General features: G+C 41.1%; 1 protein-coding gene and 1 long non-coding RNA gene across 3 annotated transcripts in view; one reads left to right on the plus strand and one right to left on the minus strand.

Annotated features, from left to right (window-relative positions):
• The window catches only part of LOC103695637 (zinc finger CCCH domain-containing protein 45-like), a 42,850-nt gene extending 28,164 nt beyond the window's left edge, over positions 1–14,686 (plus strand). For both annotated transcript variants that reach the window (XM_039132650.1, XM_008777010.4), the window contains 2 exons: positions 10,630–10,716; positions 13,342–14,686. In XM_039132650.1, the coding sequence (XP_038988578.1) occupies positions 10,630–10,716; positions 13,342–14,217 (963 nt within the window). In that variant the 3' untranslated portion in view covers positions 14,218–14,686. The remainder of the gene's footprint in view (positions 1–10,629; positions 10,717–13,341) is intronic.
• LOC120112773 lies at positions 1,342–4,607 on the minus strand. The gene is made up of 2 exons (XR_005514435.1): positions 3,391–4,607; positions 1,342–3,348 (listed from the first exon to the last, which is right to left on the minus strand). It is a non-coding gene; the product is annotated as an uncharacterized LOC120112773 (long non-coding RNA).
• Positions 14,687–19,053: the final 4,367 nt, after the last annotated feature.

Here is a 19,053-nt window from a genome sequence, read left to right on the forward strand (position 1 = left end):
GATACTTCTCTAAGGAGGCAAGCTAGTCTACTGTCAAAGCGTCAGCTTGCATAACTTCGCAATCCCGCAAAACTTTGGAAACATGAAGATTGAGAGACTGCATGTCGGTGGTGAAAATATAGTCTGGAGGAGCCGGGACCATGGGAAGCCGCAATGAGATCTTGCACAACCAATGCTTCGCCTTGATCTTCATCATCCCACTTGACTGGTTGTTCTTCTTCTTCGGTACAAGATTCTTCCTCCACCAAAGAGATTATCTTTCGATTCGGGCAATCAGTTGCAATATGTCTAAAACTCTTAACACTTGAGGTACTTGCAGGGATTGGAGGTGATAGTATTGGAACGACTGGGGTTGCTGAGGATGCTCTTGTCATTCTTTTGAGGTAGTTGGGAGGTGCTAGCTTTGGAGGATGCCGATGTCTTCGACATGAAACTCCTTTGGCTGGATGCTCCATCTCTATACCTTGGAAAGTGTGAATTACTTGTTCTTAGTTGCTGCCTTTCGACCTTCGTTTCCAATCGAATCGTGTCATTCAGCATCCAATGGTTAAAGTTGCGTGATTTGCTCAATTTCAGGTTTCAATTCTTCAAAACGTTGCATTATATTTTGCTCTTCGGGCTTGATGTTGCACGTCATGAGAAGTTGCTTAAATTCTATTTGTATACTCTTCTATGGCCATGTTATGCTACCAAAGATTGTGGAACTTAAGAAATTTGTTTGGGCAATAATCTTCAAGGAAAACTTATTTTTGAGTTTGCGATGCATTTTGCCCCACATTCGGATCTGGCCACGTCCTTCATACTCATGTTGCCGTTTCGGATTTTCCTACCAAATTGATGTATACTTCTTAAGCTTGATGGTGACTAGCTTCATGCATCAATCGTCGGAAACTTCATTGAGCTCAAAGACTTTTTCAATGATGTGGAGCCACTCAACTAATCGTCAGGTTGCAGGCATCCTTCAAAGTCAGAGATATCTATTTTGATGCTAAAGCCATGATGGTTGTAATGTGGTCTTCATTCACATTGACGACGATTATCTTCTTTTCTCGATTAAGATGCTCTTCGATTGTAAAATAGATTGAAATTTTTCACTTTTTTCATTAGAACACTTGCTTTCATCATTAAAGGGCTCTCTATCAGAGTAGTGATTGGAACCTTGACGATGTCGGCATTTATGTTGTTCTTGTTGTCGAAGCCGTTGATTTTTTGGAGTTGTTGAAGCTGGCGGCGCAGTTCATTCAATTCAATGTCACACAAATCTCGTACACATTCTTGGATGTTGTGGTGATGAGATGACATCTTGAAACTATGCTCTGATACCAACTGACGTTCGAGAGATGTTGAACTTTGGTTGAAAACTCGAAAGAGGAAAGGTATGTCTGTGTAACCGATTATGACGATGTAGAAACTCCACTACAACATGTACGCCATAAGGGACGGTAGTTGGAAAAAAAAAGCAAGGGCGGATCACTCTTTTCCAAAGCCAAAAGCACCACCTTGGCAGTCTACTCTAAGGATACAACTCTCACGATGCTCATTCGCAAACCCTAAGAATCCACCAAAAGGGAGGAAAGAGAGAATAGAAAGAAAACAAGGAAAGAATAATTTCCACAATAGAATTTTTTCTGCTCAAGAATCTTTAGTATTGATTACAGGAGGAGCCCAAGTGAGGGTATTTATAACTTGCATAAGGGAACTCTTTTCGTTAACTTTTTAATATGGGGCACCGAGTCCGATTCTAACTTGAAGAATTCTAACTACTAACTTTCTTAATAATATCAAAAGTTCTCAAAAAGAAAGTTCACAAAAATCAAACTTTCTAGAATTAACTGACATCACACTTTCCTAACTAAAATAAGAAAATAATCAATCATCAAAAACTAGTTGACACATACATACAAGACTTGTGAGATTGTGACCTATATGGTCAGGATCCATAGCCCTGTGTGGTCGAGATGTGTCTTTGGCACGGGCATCACTAAGTTGTACGTTGATCTTATTACCTGTAGCCATAAGCCTATAAGCTATACGGATATGGATATGGTAAATCTGAGGCATCGTTTTCTAGTGGCTACTATCCTATATAGGATGAAGCATCAAACAGTTTGGATTTTGTTGCCGGTATATTCGGATGGGTTTCTCCACAACCATATTATCAAACTAGTGATGCTTTCCAAAGCTAGAGCTTCAGTGGAGATCCGAGATTAGCTATGATCCAAAATGCATACCTTTTGGGATAAGCGTATAGGATTACAAAGCCATGTGCTTGGAGGCAAGGTACATCATTTTGGTATTAGGCCCCGTACCGGTGCCATTCTGTTATTGTGTCGGTACACCTGGTAAGGAGGCCGGTTTGACGTACCGAGTGTTAGTGTGCTTTCTGTACTGCGCATTGGTAACGAATTGGTATGGTATGGTATGCCCCGTACCATCTAGTTTGATATAGTATAGCATACCTTGGTTGGAGGGTGGTTTGATGTGCCCTGATTATGTTAATGATCCTGACATCTATGAGAGACATCGATATTTCACCAGATTTTAGATGTCGGTGTGTATGTTACATTTTAAATACATTTAACTGATTGTATGTTTTGTCTTTCACTGCATTTCATGATATAATTATGGTCTATTTAGGGTTAAAAAGCACCAGTTAAGATGTATCGAGTAATAAAAATATCGAAATAGGATTTTAACCCTAATCAAAGCATCAAAAGACATCAAGAAAAATCAAATTAGACTTAAAGTCATTCAAAAAATAAAGTAAAAAACAAATTGATTACATTTCATTAAATGTTTTAAAAAATTGAATAAACAAATAAAAACAAAAAATAGGCAAGCCAATCACCAGCATACCATGGCATACCGTGTGTCAATACGGTACCGAACCAGTACTATACTAAATCGGTGACCGACCGGTACGGTTTAGCCAACATTGGTAAAATAGGTGTTCTAGTGTCTGCCTCAATGGTGGAGGAGTTGGATTCCATCTTCATTATCATGAAGGATGGCCGTGTCAGGCTCATCTAAAATCTCAACAATTGTCATGGCTTCCTCATCATCTTCAAAAACAACAATCTCGCATCTTTAATCCATTCCTTTGATGGTCTTTTGGTAAAGTATTTTAGACATTAGGGCACAAAGGATCTAAATATTTCCTCCTAATATAGTTTTATATAAAAAATCAACTCACGCCCTTCTTGTTATTGTCGGAGGAAAGGGTCAGCTTTTCTTGAAAATTTCAGAAATGCTGGAATTCTTTGTTTTGACTGATCCAACTTTGATTAGCCTGTCTTTTCTCTCTATTTGGAAGCTATGCAGTGTTGAAGTGGTCAAAATGATAGAAGGCTTTGATCACTCATCTGAGATCATGGAAGGATATTTAGGCACCTACCCTACTGCATAGGGTTCTCATGGAGTCAAACTCAGACTCTGAAGCATGAATTGTCTAGAACTACTCATAACTTAAATTTGTACATGGTGTAGAGTTATGGCTATTAGTTTTCTTAGATCTTAAAGTATCTTGGACCGCAGGTTACTTGGCCATATATTGTCTTGACCAATTTGTTGCCTTTTTTCACTTATTTGGTTACTTGGTCCTTGGATTAGGGTAGGCTATATGCAGTGATGGCAAAGCTGGACAGATAGGCTTTTATATTGCAATATAAGTTTTCTTTTTCTTTTTCTTTTTTTTGAGAAAGAAAGTGTTTTCTTTCTCGTCCCCGCTCTTTCCCCCCCTTCTCTCTAGGGGTCTTTTCCCCTTCTTCTATTCTCCCTCTCCTTCTTTCTTGGCCTCTTTGTCTCTCTTATATTATCTTTGTTTTCTTGATGACATTATCCCTATTCCCCTTTCCACTCTTCTACACCTCACTCTTCTTAATGTTTCTCATTGTAACCTGAGATTTGCTTACATAGCAACCATAAAACCCTCAGCACCTTTCAAATTAGTCTCATACATCCTCAGGAGCCTTCTAAACTAATTTGTTGGCCTAGAAGCCTGTTAACTTGTTAACACCCATCAAAATATTCCCTTTTTGCCATATTTTCTACAATAGGATTTCAAGGCAACAATAGCTTATTCCTAATCCCTCTCATCCCTTAGTCTCATCTATGCTATGGAGGTCATCTCAAGTGGTCCTACATCGGGTTGGTATCAAAGTCAAACTTCTTGCTTTAACCTTTTGTCCTCATCTCTTTCCTACTTTTTTTTGGTTTCTTTCTCTTTCCGCTATAGTAACCAACAGCGAGCTTATTTAAGGTTTGATTCTCTCACCCGAGTATATGCGTGAACAAAAAAAATCTAAGAGGAACTGATTGTCAAAACTTTTGTGTTTCTAGAATCTTATGTAGTGAACTCGCTATAATCAATGACTGGTATACAAGCCAATTTGATACTAATTATTAGAAGCCATGATATTGGTGCTGAAAGACAAACTGTAGTAAGATCTTGCACTTTCAGCCATATATCCTCCTCAAATACAAAATCAGATCCTTCCACTGTGGATCTTGGAGTGAAGTTGAAGGTTGTATACTTATATTTGGAGCAAATATGGGGACTTTTGTTGACTAGTTACATAGCCTTGAAAGCTTCTCCAAATGGTCTCATGTATCCATAATAGTTCTCTGATGAGCAATTGCCAATTTTCAATTCCTGATCTAGAGGCAATGAGTGTAAAGCATGGCACTAGTGGGTTGTGCTTATTTGATGTGACAACACAAACTTGCAACATCTGGGGGGAGATTTTTGGAGCAATAACCACAGCTTTATTGTAGCACTTATGGTGTTGCTCAGAGCAAGAGATCTTGCGGAAATTGAAGCATGAGCTATGCTACATGGGCTACAGTTAGCACATGAACACCAACTAATCCATTTACTGGCGTAGATTGATAGCAGTTCACTTTATGACTCTCCTACAGCACATTGAACCACCATTGCATATTGCTTCACTAGTATCTAATATTCAATACTTGTGAGACCAATTTATAGAGATTTGGATCACTCTCATCTCTGGAAACTAGAGAAGATCGGCTGATTGGTTGGCAAAGAGGACCATGTCCACTCAATGCATATTTTCTTCACTTCCCTTCTAGTGGACATGCTTTCTGTCTTTAGGAAAGAGTTTGCAATTATAGTTTGGTGATCTAGTCAATGCTATAGAGCCACATATCATCCCCCGCCAAAAAAGTATGAGCTATCTAACGATAGTTTTTCTCTTTTTTTTTTTCTTTCTTTTTTTGTGTTGAAGTGAAACTGAAGGGAGTTGCAAGAGTTTGGTGAGCCAAATATTCAACAAAATAATTATGCCAACATTCGAAGTTCAAAGGACATGATAGATATGACAAGGCATTTTGTTCCACCTAATTACAAAAATAGGTCTATCACCAATTTATCCATTTGGTGCATGGTAGCTACATAGTGGAAGTATACACATGATTGTTCTGCAATTTGATAGCATGATCCAAGTTCCCATGGGATGAAGACGTGTTGATTTCAATGTATTGCCGAGGTCTGAACACCCCAAATTTTAGTGATGTTAGCAGCCAAGAAGATTTATATGATATCTGATGAGATACAAGTCATGTTCCAAATGGAGCATGATCAAACAAAAATATCTGTGTTGAAGCTAGGGGTGCAAATGGGTCGGGCTGGGTCATGAGTGACCTCGACCCAACCTGGTTCCTTATTCGAGTTCTAATTTTAGACCCATACCCAACCCAATAGAAGATCAAGTTAGATCAGTCGGGTCTACCGCTACAATTTTTGACCTATCATTCGGGTTAGGTCGGTTCCATGTATAACCCGAATCCAACCCAAAAAATTCGGGTCCGGGTCGAGTCCGGGTCGGGTCCGGGTTGGGTCCGGGTCGGGTCAACCCATCCATGACTTCAGAATTTATTTGCACCTCCGCAGGCTACGGCCCGCAGGCCGAAATAATTTTATAGATTCGAGTCGGGTCGGGCTGTAGGATTGAAAATCCAAAATTATCTAAATTTCAAATGGGTCGGGTTGAATTTGAATTTATTAAACTCAGACTCGACCCAGAAAATGGAATGGGCCCAATTTTAGAACTTGACCCGGCTCCAGGGGTCCTCCAAAATAGGTCGGGTTAGATATAAGCAGGTCGGGTCATGGGTCAACCCGACCCATTTGCAGCCTTAGTTAAAGCTTTCTGACTCATTCAGATTAGAGCAATAAGTGCCAGAGATGAGCCACTCAAAACCATCAATAATTTACACAATAATTAGTGTCAAACCATCACACACTTTAAGCGCATAGATTTGTTCATGTGTGAGTTCCAAACAAAGGGCCAAAATTCAAGATTTCACTTGCAATGGATTTGGCCACTAATATGCATAGTGTGCTAATTGTTGACAAGGCGTTTTTCATCATTGATGCAAGTTTTGAGTGTAAGGACAAAGTGATCCTAGAGCAGGAAGAGTGTGACAGAAATAAGTGAGGGAAGTGAAGATGAAGTGCATCATTATGTTGTCCTTCCCTACTTTTCACGCCTTGTCATGAAATGGCAAAGCATAGAGTGATGGAATAGGCAACTGCGCAACCTGGGGATTGATTCCCGGAGCTGCATGGATGTTCCTGAAAATAGGGGCGCACTTGCATTGGTACAAAGTGGCATGGATGATTAACACAAACTTAAAGGTCCATGAATGCAGGCTTTGACCTATTCAATTGGAATTATGGTTGATGTAGTGCAATGTGACCACCTGTGAAGGTATGTCACATCCTTCTTGGGTGTGAATAAAAGCCACCATAGCCACTGCTAACTTGGTGGAAGATTAAATACTATAGCAATTACTGTTATGGCACTATTCATGCTCCCGTAATCATTGACAGTAATCAGCATACTAGGGAGTCTAAAACTCTTGTTAGGATTTTGTTTTTACTCTAAAATGATATTTGAGATATGTAATTAGATTTACATGCAAAAGATGAATGTTGGGTTTTCTTTTCACTTATGGTGTGATGCTGTAGGGCATGGTCTGCCGTACCTGTCCGTACCAGCCGGTATAGGCCGGTACGTACCGGTCCGGCTTGAGACCGGTACCGGATCAGCGTGGAATCCGGTACCAGTAGTTTATTGTTGAAGAACCGGTACGGGACCGGTTCATACCGGTCCGGGCCGCCACCGGTACGCCGACCGGTACCGGTACGACGGACCTTGCTGTAGGGTATGTGCAATGCTTGCAAGTCTGGGTGTGATTCTTAGGTCCCAAAGTAAGTAAGGGAAAAAGTATTCTCTTTTCACTTACCTTTTAATTTTCTGTGTTATGATTTTCTAATTCAATATTCTTCTAAATTTAGTTTTGCTTCCTTTTCCTCTTCCTATTTGCTCTTTTAGATCTTTCTTCTAGTGTTTTTTTGTTATCATTAAAGACAGAATTCAGTTCCTTTTTCCTCTTCCTCTGGTTCTAGGTAAGATTAGATCTTCAATTTGCTGCAAGCCTGCAACCAGCCTGCTTCCTAGGGTCAGCAAATAGTTTGAAAAGATCTGATCACTTTCTTTTGGCACCTAAACCTGTTACTGTTGTGCTGCGCTCCAATCAAAGATTTAACATTCAAGAATGTCTCTATGTTTGCAGATTCGAAACTTTTTGGATGTGTGTCCAACCCTTGGCTTTCTAAACCAACCATCCTCATCCTTCAATAATCCTCATCCATATTTGTCTTGTCTCCCGTCCGTAAACTCTAGTTTGTCCTTTTGCCTAGCTGTCCTACATCAAGGTACTCAAGCCACAAGGTACTTTTTTTTAAAAAAAATATTGGATAAAAATTTTATTCGTTTCTTTGGTCCTTAGGCTGGTCTCTATATATTGGGAAAGCTTTGCTCTATATATAGGAGGTGAGAAAAGTATTGACTTGAGTTGTATCATTCTGTGAATTCAGTTGTTGAGCAAGAAAATGATTTTGTTTCTCCCTTTTGTCTCCCTCTCTTCCCATTGCCTCCGCTTTCTCCTAACTTCTTGTCCTCCCTCCCTATTTCTGAATTCTTAACCCCTTTATTTCTCTTATAATATCCTCTATTTTGTTGGGGAATAGTCTCATAGTCCAACTCAAAAGCTTAAGCTGGTAGGTGGATGGTTCCATGAGTATATAAGACCAACTAAAGTCCCTAATTTATCCAATGTATGACTATTTCTCAACATCTCCTCTCACATGTAGAGTCCAAGGGATGGAACTCAAAGAGGGGTGATGTGTGGATTAGTGAGTGGGAGCATGGAGGCATCAGTAGGAAAGACCTTATGATGTTAAAGTCCAACTCAAAATTTTAAGCCAGTAGGTAGATGGGTCTATGAGTATATAATGCCAACTAGTCCCTAACCTATCTAATTTGGGACTATTTCTCAACAGTTTTCTGCTTATATTATCCCCTTATCCACTTCTCTACGCCTCACTCTTCTTGGAGGTTGTGATTGTGAGCTGTGATTTGATTAGATATCAACTACATGCCCTCTCAGAACCCTTTACAACCTTTACAACCTTTAAGATTAGTATACTATGATACTTAGGAGCCTTCTAAACTAATTTGTTGATTTCGAAGACTTGCTAACACCATCAAAGTACTCCCTTTCTACCTTGTTTTCTGCAATAGGATGACATTGCAAAAAGTTCCTATTTCGTAATTTTCTTTACCCTTGGGCTCATTTTAGCTAGGCCATCTCAAGTGGTCTTGCATTAAGAAATGTCTTCATCTTTGGTCCTTGTTGCTCAACATACTTGGTTGCCTATTGTTATAAAGAAATCTCAAGGTTTAGCTTTAGTTATTGAATATAGTGAGAGCAAAAGTGTAGAAGTACTAATAGGAGATTAGGATAATAATGTGGAATGGGTATGTACTTTTATTAATCAAGCTGCAGTGCAGGAGTGAGGCCTTCTTATAATGAATAAGCTTTTGAAACAAGTTAATATAACCTTGGTGATCGAGGTTGGGTCCTTGTGGGGGCAACAGATATTGTTTCTCCTCTTAGCATGTTTAAGTTTGCTCATATATGCTTGCACACGAGCTGTTTTATGCAATCCCCTCAAAGTTAGCAGTATCAAGTATAAAAACACAAACTATTTTTTTAATTATGTTGTTTATAATTATATTTATTGTTGTTGTTAATAAATAGATTAATAATTAAATGATACCCATATTATAGGAAGTTAGACTACATTGTTTAACCCTTAAATCAGCATAACAGACTAAAGGGTCATTCATGTTTTTTAAAGGACCAGTAAATGTTATTTTGCATGCCATTTAAATTTGTTGAGATTGCATGGTCATTTAAGGAGTGGTTCAAGATTTAGAGTATACCTTTCTAAGAATCTTGGGTTATAAGCATTCCTAATGAATATTCTATCTGGATGCGACAAGGATCTAGCAAGAAAATGAAGAAAGTTTCTATAAACTTGCCTAAGATCAACAAAATGATTCATGTGCATTAATCTTTTTGACCTCTTTTAACATCCATATAAAGTTCATTCCATTGTCAAATTTTAAGGGTCTAATATTATAATTTCCTGACTCATAGAAGTATAGAACCAAGCATATAGCTTATATAATGTGGGTATTATATTCCAGTCCAGGACTTGCTATTTTGTTATAGGGCACTCAATGTTATTGGTTTTGAAAGAAATCTGGGCCTTGCATGCTTAAAGGAATTTGCAATTTGGATGGAGGAGAAGTGAAGAAATTAACATCCCCATATAAAATTCCTGCATTTAACTGTCAAACTTCAAGGTCGAACATTAGCACATCTGACCCATAGTACAGAACCAAGCATAGTTCATGTAATGTTGGTAGTTTATTCCAGCCCAGGACATGCCATTGTATTATATGGTGGACAAATCATTGGTTTTGAAATAATTCTAGGTCCTGCATGCTTGAGCAGATTCGCCATGTGGATGGAGTGGGTTCGTATATAGAAGTCTAATTATAAAAGATACATTGTTACATTTGAGAGATTTGGAGGAGTGTTATAATTTTGATTGTTGACAAAGCGATACTGTTAACTGTGATGAATGGGGTCCAAAAGTTGATAGCTGACAAAATAGTAGTGGTGCCATTGAGGTCACACCTTACTTTTTTACTAGCAATAGATGTAATTTCAGTAGCGAGTTTGGGATTATTTTCCGCATGTACCAAGAGGCTTGTGAAGTTGCTGGGGCTGGTAAGATCTTGTTATGAAGGCATGGACTATCTTTGATTTTAGTTTCCTTCTAGCAGATATTAGTCTTTAGATGTCTTTTTGTTGTTGTAACAAATTTATGAAATCTCGATAAAATGGTTTTAATGAGAAAGTTGACCGTTGGCATTTATTATAATGTATCATTGCTTGGTGCAATGATAAAAGGCTTGGGTTGACAAGTGCAATGGCATGGGTCCGAGTTCTGATGCAACTACACTCTGGGGAAAAAAAGGCAAAGGTTAGGTTTGTCCTCAGTTTGCCCCTCCCAAGATCTTGGATTGCTAGGACCTGGTTAATGTACTTTTTTTAGCCATTGGTATTTATTACATGGTGTTGGCTAAAATTTGTATTTTCTTATTAGTTTGTCTCTTAGAAGCTCAATAATTGAATCTTATTGAGACTAAAATTTTAGTTCTTATCAATTTTTTGACATGATTGCAGATAAGTCGAGACTGTCAAGAGTTGGAGCCTTTTATTGGTGAACAGTTGGCTTCTTTGCTTTATCTTGAGCCAGATAGTGAACTCATGGTATGCTGTTTCACATTTACCTAACTTTTATAATCTGTACATTGTATAACCATTAATTATGAAATTAACCTACATTGGACATCAGACCTGCACATCTTTGTTGAGTCCTCCATATCCCAGGATAAAGAATTTGTAGAAATTAGTGAAACTCGGGGTATGAGTCGAAGATATACAATTACTAAATACCTGGTGTACACACTAATATGAAATAAGATTCTTAATTTCACTTTGGCTTATACACTAATTCCCCCTTTTGGTGTGCAATGAAATGTAGCTTTCAATTATTTCACTATTAATGCCATGTCATTGGATCCACTCTTGTGGACAAGTCTACCTTTCGGTTCTTCCTAAGCCATATGTCATCTCCTCCTAAAAACTAATAATGCTTTGTACTAGTTCTTTTGCTACCTTTAACATTTCTATTTTTATTTCAACCATTCTTCTTAAGTCTTCCATTTCTTCTAGAGTACTTCTTTGTGTACTCCAGTGTATACAAGGAATGTGTACCGAACCAGGTTTTGTACGCCATACATGAGTATAAACGGAGTAACCCCAGTAGCCCAGCAAAACCCTGGGTGGAGTATATGCCAGGGTATGTGCTAGAGTACGCAAAGCATTTTTCTTTCTTTTATAGACCTCTTGAGCTTTTTTGGCAATTAATGCTTTGCTGTTTCCATATTCAGCCCTCACCAAGGATTACAATGTCTGTATGTATCATACCTTCTGTCTGATATATACTGTCTAAAAAGGTTATCAACAGTGTAAGGCGCATCTTTTTGCCGTTTGTGGTGGCTCACACTGCTGTGTCAGGTCGTATGGATGTGTAGCATAGCATGCTTACCCGTATGGATTATATCCTGCTTGTTATTTTAAAATCCTTATTTTTCTTGATCATCCTTGTATCTATTCAAGAGAGGTGTGGGGCTCTTCTCCATTGTTTATTATTGTCATTGTCATTGTTATTGTTGTAATTACTTTTTGTCACAGGATTTGAAGGCCCATCTACAGATTGAACATGGTGGGGTGAAAATTATTCTATATAGCGACAAAGGAGAGATTACGGAATTATACAGTACAAATTTTTTACATATTATAACTAATTTACAAGCATACAACATAACCATCTAGGACGTCTACAACATTTACAATGTGATAACCATGTGTATTTGTAGTATACATAGTTGCATGTTTCCTTGTGGTTTTTATCAGAAATTTCAGATGTACGTGTTGCATATATGTAGTCATAGTTATGTATTTTTAATGCGTTTAATAAATAAATTCTTGACCTTTATGCTGTTTGCCTCCTTACATGAATTTACCAATATTTCTTCTTTGACTAGGTCATTATTCTTGCATTCTTTTCTTGTTTCAACTTATGAATGAGCATTATTAGTTACCTGAAGCAGGAGTAGCTTGGTATGTGTGTGTGAGGAAGAGAATCTCTTAAACAAAGAAGTGCTAAGGAAGCATGTGAGGTTCCTAAGTAGTTCAGCACCCTAGGTAGAAGATAAATAGGCTTGACTTTCCACCCACTGGAGAATGGCTGTTAACTTTTAAATGCTTCCAGTTATTTCTTCATTCCTCTTAATCATTTAAATTTGCATGTGTAGAACGGATGGTGGTATTGCAAGTTGTGGAGTATATAAAATCTGGTTACAATTCTTATCCTTATTTTGATTCTTACTATGCTAATGAAAATTAAGGTCCAAAAGCGCATTAGACCATTTTATCAAAATTACATCTTTCTTTTAGTTTTTGATCATGAAGTAGTTGTACTTTACCATCCCAAAATTGAATATAGTGAGCATTCTTTGTTTACCCATTCCAATAGATCAGAAACACAATTTCTTTGGTTTGTCATACAATTCTAACAACAATAAATTCTTTTGTCTTTTCATAAATTTTATTTAGGTTTGTTCGAGAAACATATTTATGAGAAAAGAGCCCTTATATACCATTATGTGACTTGGTTCATCCTCTTCAGCTTAACGATTTATTTGGGCAACTTTAACCGATTGTCATCATGTATGCTCTCCTCTTTTTTTGACGAAATCATGTATGCTCTCCTTATCTACTAAAAGTTTTCTTCCACAATCTTCGGCTGGACAAACTGTGGGATCATAAAACTCGTGCCAAAAAAGGTTTGACTCTGAGAAATTTATTCCTTGCTAATCCATCATTGCTATATGTATCACATTCTTTCATATGGCTCTGCTAAGTACTCCTCAATTGGTTTGGCACTTCTCTGGGATTGTTTAAATTGACCTATAGGTTAATGACCATCATTGTCATAAATCCTGTGACTTAACAAATTTCCAGTTGTCCTTTTTTCTAATAAAATATGTCAAAAGAATTTCTCAAATGAAAATTCAATTAGTTTTTCTTTTAATATTAATGAATGCTGAAGGTTGGTTAGGCAAAGAATTGTTGATTGCTCTTTAATTTATTTTGCCAATGATTTGGCCAATTTTGAAAATTGTCTTTGTTATACATACTTCTTTTTCAAGTTCCTTTACCTGTTCATTTTAGTTACATCCTTATGCTTGAATGCTATTCATTTTCTCTTGTTCTGTTTTATTCTAAATATTTGCGTGTTGTGTACTGAAAGAGTGAGTTATGATGCAGGCAATGCTGATTGCTGCAGAATCTAAATGTGAGGAGGAAAAAGCAAAGGGAGTTAGTACAGATGAAGCAGCTGATAATCCAGATATTGTCCTTTTTGAGGACAATGAAGAAGAGGAGGATGAAGAAAGCGAGGAAGAGGATGAGAGCAGTGGCCAGAGTGCCCAAGGAAGGGGTAGAGGAAGAGGAATGATGTGGCAGCCACACATGCCACCGGTGCGTGGAGGGAGGCCAATGCTTGGGGTCCGGGGTTTCCCTCCTGTCATGATGGGTGCTGATGGATTTGGTTATGGTGATGGCTTTGCTACACCAGATTTTTTTGGCGTTCCTCCCCGGGTTTTTGGACCATATGGGGGTCCCAGATTTTCTGGTGACTTCTCAGGAACAGGCTCCATGTCTGGGTTAGTTTTCCCTGGTAGGCCACCCCAGCCTAGTGCCATTTTTCCAATGGGTGGCCTTGGAATGATGATGGGCCCAGGTCGGGCACCATTCATGGGTGGTATGGTGATGAGAGGTGTTGGTCGAGCCACTCGTCCGATGGGAGTGCCGCCTTTCCTCCATCCGCCTCCACCTCTACCCAACACTAGGGCTGCAAAGAGAGATCAAAGGAGACCCGCAAGTGATTGGAGTGACATGCATGAGCCAGGATTGGATCAGGGCAGCAAGGGTCAGGAAATGACAGGCCCTAGCCATGGAGTAGATGATGAGATGGTGTCTCATCATGGTGCAAAGGCCCAAACTGAGGGTAAATTTGTTTCTGCAAACAGTTTCCAGAATGATAGTGAGAGTGAGGATGAGGCAGCACCAAGACGGTCGAGGCATGGCGAAGGAAAGAGGAAGCGGCCTGGGTCTGAGGGTGAAGCAGCCTTGGACCAGTAATAGACACCACCGACTGAGCATCAAAACCACTGAGGTTACTAACATCTTTGCTGAAGGGTTATTTTCACGATCTGATGAGTGTGGTACAGGATACCTGAATTAACCACCCTCCTGTGACACTCTATTCTCAGGTTTTGGAGCCTCCTGTTGGGGAGTTGGAATTAATGAGTGTCAGATGGTTGTCGAAGAGTAATAGGGTGCATTAAAGAGAGATTAATGATGTGTATAATAATATCTATAAGAAGAAAGTAGGCACATAGACTATTGAAATGCTTTCTATTCTATTGGACCCTGTACCGCATAATTGTATATGAATTTGTGTACAAACTCGGAATTCTTTTGTTGTGTAGAGACCTTGCCACTTACCACCAGTGGCTGTCAGCTTCGATCATCTGAAGCATGATGAGCAGATTTTGTTTTCGTTTTCATGCTTTCAAGAGACTTCCATTCAAACTAATCGTGAAAGATATCTTTCCTTGTTTCCAATATATAATTATTGAAGTTTTTATTGATCGAATGACTATGAATATAGGTAGCTATTACTGTGAAGTCACGCAACTTAGCTTCATGTTTTCCACCTTATACTAGAATCAGATTTACGAACTATTATCAACTAAATAGACTGTGGTCCTACACTTGATCTTTTTTATTTGCTGCTTGATAGTAACATTACTTGCAGTCCAGGGTTCCATGGAGAGGCAGCCTTCAAACAAGTTCTGAGTGAAGCCTTTTCTTGTTTCTAATATGTAATTCTTGAAGCCGTTTTATTGCTCTGATGCCACGCGGCTGAAGCCAAATATTTAAGAAAAGGCTATATGGTTATGGCATATGGTTATTGTTGTTGACGAATTCAGGCCAAGGTCGGAGTGCAACTTGGAGAGCTCGGCTGGAAACGAACTGAACAGGCTGTCTGAGGTGCGAAGGGTAGATCTCCTCTGGATGTGGCCTGTAAAAAGTCTGCTCACTGGAGAGTTTCTGACGGAATCCTCTGATATCTAAATTAGAATAACGAGACAACAACATAAAAGAGAGAGAATTTTAGCAGAGTGGTCTTTGTGAGTAATATTGCATGCGTACTTAAAATTCCTCAGGCTCTTTCTTTATATAGGAGAGCTCATTTTGTCGTTATCTGGCCTGACGTGGCAAGCATTTATAGCTAGATAACGGTTGATTGTATGGTCGAGGTGTGGGTACTAGTTTGTGTGGGCAGCAGACAATGCTGGTGGGGAGTAGGTCGTGGCGCTGCCACGATTGCAGGTTGTTAAAGCTGTTGATTGTTGAGACTGTCAGTCTTTGTTGACATATGCTAATTATTCTTTGGCTGATGGCTCTTTGGCTGATTGGTCGAGGAGCTCACTTCGATTGGTTGGCTGCACGGCCAAGGAGGTCACTTCGGTTGGTCAGCTGCACGACTAAGGTCGAGGTTGTTCTCCTCGACTTACATCAAAGGATAGGTTTGGCTCGGGTTGAGGTGTCTAATATTTTTCACAATACTTGTCTCCCACTTTCAAGGTCGAGCTGCATCTTAGTTTGGGCGACGAAAGTCATGTCATCACCTCGATCGAGGGTAGCGCTCTTATCGGGGTCATTAAATGCATCAATTAGTCTTTTTGGAGCGTTGTCATGGTCGTCTTGAGGTGTCATCATTGTAAGGTTTTCTTCAAGGCGTCATTAAAGCAGCAATCCGGTGGATCGCCCGTGCCATATCTGAGTTGACATGTGGCATGTTTTGCTTGAGTAGACAAATCGGTGCTTTGATCAGGGTCGTCTGCACCTCTATATAAGGGTAGCCCCTCTTCTCAATTTATACTTCTTGTTTCATCCATTGCATTGTCCAAGTACTCAAGTATCCAAGCTCTCGGGAGGTGCTTTGGTGAAATTCTTCGTCTCCAGCTCCGGCGAACCCCGCCTTCATTTTCAGCTTGTTCACTCCTTCGGCTGCTTGGCCCTTCTTCTTGGTCTTCTTTTGTCTTCTGCATCTCGTCCTTGACTTTTTTTTCTCGGTCTTTCCTTTCATCTTCTTATTGCTACCATGAGCAGGGTTGAGGTCAATGCTTCTAAGGAGAGTCATCCAACTGATCGCTCTTCTCAAGGTCAGCAGTTGTCGCCTTCGGGCGAGGCTGAGTTTGAGGTCAGATCGGGCCCGGATTATGAGGCATCCGTCCTTACTCAAGAGGAAATAGACCTTATCCGATCTCAGCATTTTGTGCCCCTCGAGTTCACTTTTGAGTTCGCTGGTCCATGTGACTGAGTGATAAACCCATGTCCTCCTCAGTTTGGTTTGTATGAGGAAATTCTACAGGCAGGGTTGAGGCTTCATTTCCACCCCATCTTTGTGCAATTGATGAGGTTTTACGTCCTCGTCCCGACCCAGTTAGTATCAAACTCCTGGCGGGTCTTAGTTGGTTTTCTTTCTCTTTGTCTTCTCTAGGGCATCCAAGCCTCGGTCCTCCTCTTCCGGGGGTGCTTCACCTTGAAGAGGCATCCTCAGGATAGTAGTTGGTGGTATTTCTCTCCTCGAAGAGACCACCAGCTGCTCCGAGGTACTCCCTCTTCCATCCATGGATGGAAAGTGAGGTTTTTCTTTGTCCAGCCCGAGCAGTTGTGAGGGTTTGAGACTGTGTGAGGGCATCTCAAAGCGATTTGAATCGACCCTCGAGGTTGTCTAATCACGATCAAAGGGCCTTGGACAAGCTTCTCCAGTCTCGGACTGAGATTCTTACCCTGCAGGAGTTACTGTCCGAGGAGACTCTGATTAAAGTTAGCTTGAGTCCGATTGACCCTCAAGGTGAGTTCCTCTTGGATTTTTCCTATCTTTGCACCTCAGTGTCATTGACCAACTTCGTCTTCGGTTTGCATCTCTTGTGGCCATGAAGACAAATCTCGCACTGATTCGTGAGAGGAGAAAATGAAGAAAAGGTTGGCCACGACTGCTGAGGGTAAGGCCTTTTAAAGGAAAAAGTCAAGGGGGGAGTCCTCCTTGGCTCCTGCTACTAAAGTTGTTGCCGAGACCACTGTTGAGGCTTCAGTGCCCAAGGTGCCTCTCGAGGTGCTCGTACCTCGAGGGGAGATTATAGAGCTCAACCATGAGGTCGAGGTTGTTCAACCGGTCAGGTTGGCCTCTCTAGAGACCGTCCTTGCCCAACCCTATGCTTCCACCATGCCTCCACGCCAACCATCTCCCGAGCTTCACTCCTTGGCTTGATCGGATCTGGATCTATCCGCTTCATCCAAGGAGGGCCACTCAGCCTTGTCCCATGCCTCCGGGACCCATTTCCTAAAATGGGCAGTCGAAGAGTCCGACTCGGCTCTGGAGTCTCCCAAAGTGGCGAGGGTGCTGGTTTGAGCCATGCAGCTTCGAGCCAACAGGGTGCGCTTCCTTGACCCCATTGAGTTCTTCGATGGAGCCGTCACCACTGTCATTCGAGTAAGTTTCATAGAACTTCATTAAATCGCTTTCCTCGAGAACTAGTTTCCCTTCTTCTTTCCAGCAAGCCCTCGAGGTCAGCTGCATGCATGAGAGGATCAAGTATGCTCGAGGAGCATCTCGGGGTACAAGGTGAGGGCAAAGACCGCCGAGGAGCACACTTGTCTGGCCGAGGCAGGGGCAGAGGCTACTAAGGAGCGGGTTTGAAAAGTCGAGCTAAGGGTGAAGGCAGCCGAGGAGCACGCCTAGCAAGCCAAACTAAGGGCCAAGGCAAACGAAGACAAAGTCGAGTCGGCAGAAGCCCATCCCTCGGCTGTGCGGACCAGGCCATGATCATGGAGAGGCAACTATCCATGGCTAGGGAGGCCTACCACGCTGCTAAGCAGAAGGCCATAGAGCTTTTTGAGAAGCTGGCTAGGTCGAGTGAAAGGTTGTCGAGGCCAGGGAGGAGGGCATCTGCGCTAAGGCGAAGGTTGCGGAGGTGGTCAAAGAGTACTGCGTCTTCGAAGAGTTTAAAGAGGAGGCCTTGAAGAATGCGACTGACGTCTTCGGAAAGGGATTCAAAGAATGCCAAGCTCGGGCTCAATGACTCTTCCTAGAGACGGACTTCTCCGGCCTAGATGATGGTGACGTCGATGTCGTTGGTGGCGATCTCGGTGACAGCGATGGCGACAGGTCGGTGGTGGCAATGGCAGCGCCCTCGGCGGCGATGGTGGCAATGGCTAAGGCCCCAAGGAGGCCGCAAGAGCTGATCCAGGGGAATGCCCTCCTTGTCCTAGATTGTCGCCTTGCTCTGAGGGGGCTGCAGGAGCTAATTTGGAGGAATGCCCTCCTTATCCTCGATCATTGCCTTGACATCGCAGATGGCGCCTGAAGACTCGACCTCCAGGGTGATGGTCTTGTTGGTGTGGGTCTTTCCAAAGATTCGCTTCTTGCATGGTCAGATCTAGAACTCCTCATTTCAACCAAAGAAAACTTGGCACCTGAGCGGCAGCAAAGGTGATGCAAGCAAAGGATGAAGTCCCTCACCTTGTCATGTTTGCTTTTTCCTTTTTCGTTCAGGCAGACCGAGCTCAATATACCTTTCTTTTATTCAGCCTCTCACTTTGGCCTTTACATGCGCTCGACTACTTCTCAATTTGAGTTTGGGTCATCGCATCGAGCTCTTCCCCTCAGGGTTCTTTGGCATGTCTTGGGCTCCTCGATCGATCTTTCCAAAGTTCATTTTCCAAAAAATTTTGAGTTAGCTCGGCTGAAGGAGGTCCCAAGTTAGCCCGGGGTGTCTCCTTTTATCTCTGGAATATGGTACTAGAGGCATCCTTGGATTGAGATTCAGGAGGAATTCCATGTGGGCTCGGTCTTCTGCTCGAGCCATTCTCGACCTAGGGAGGTCGGTAGGCGTGCCAAGC

The sequence above is a fragment of the Phoenix dactylifera genome, chromosome 12 (genome assembly GCF_009389715.1).
Source record: "Phoenix dactylifera cultivar Barhee BC4 chromosome 12, palm_55x_up_171113_PBpolish2nd_filt_p, whole genome shotgun sequence".
NCBI lineage: Eukaryota > Viridiplantae > Streptophyta > Magnoliopsida > Arecales > Arecaceae > Phoenix > Phoenix dactylifera.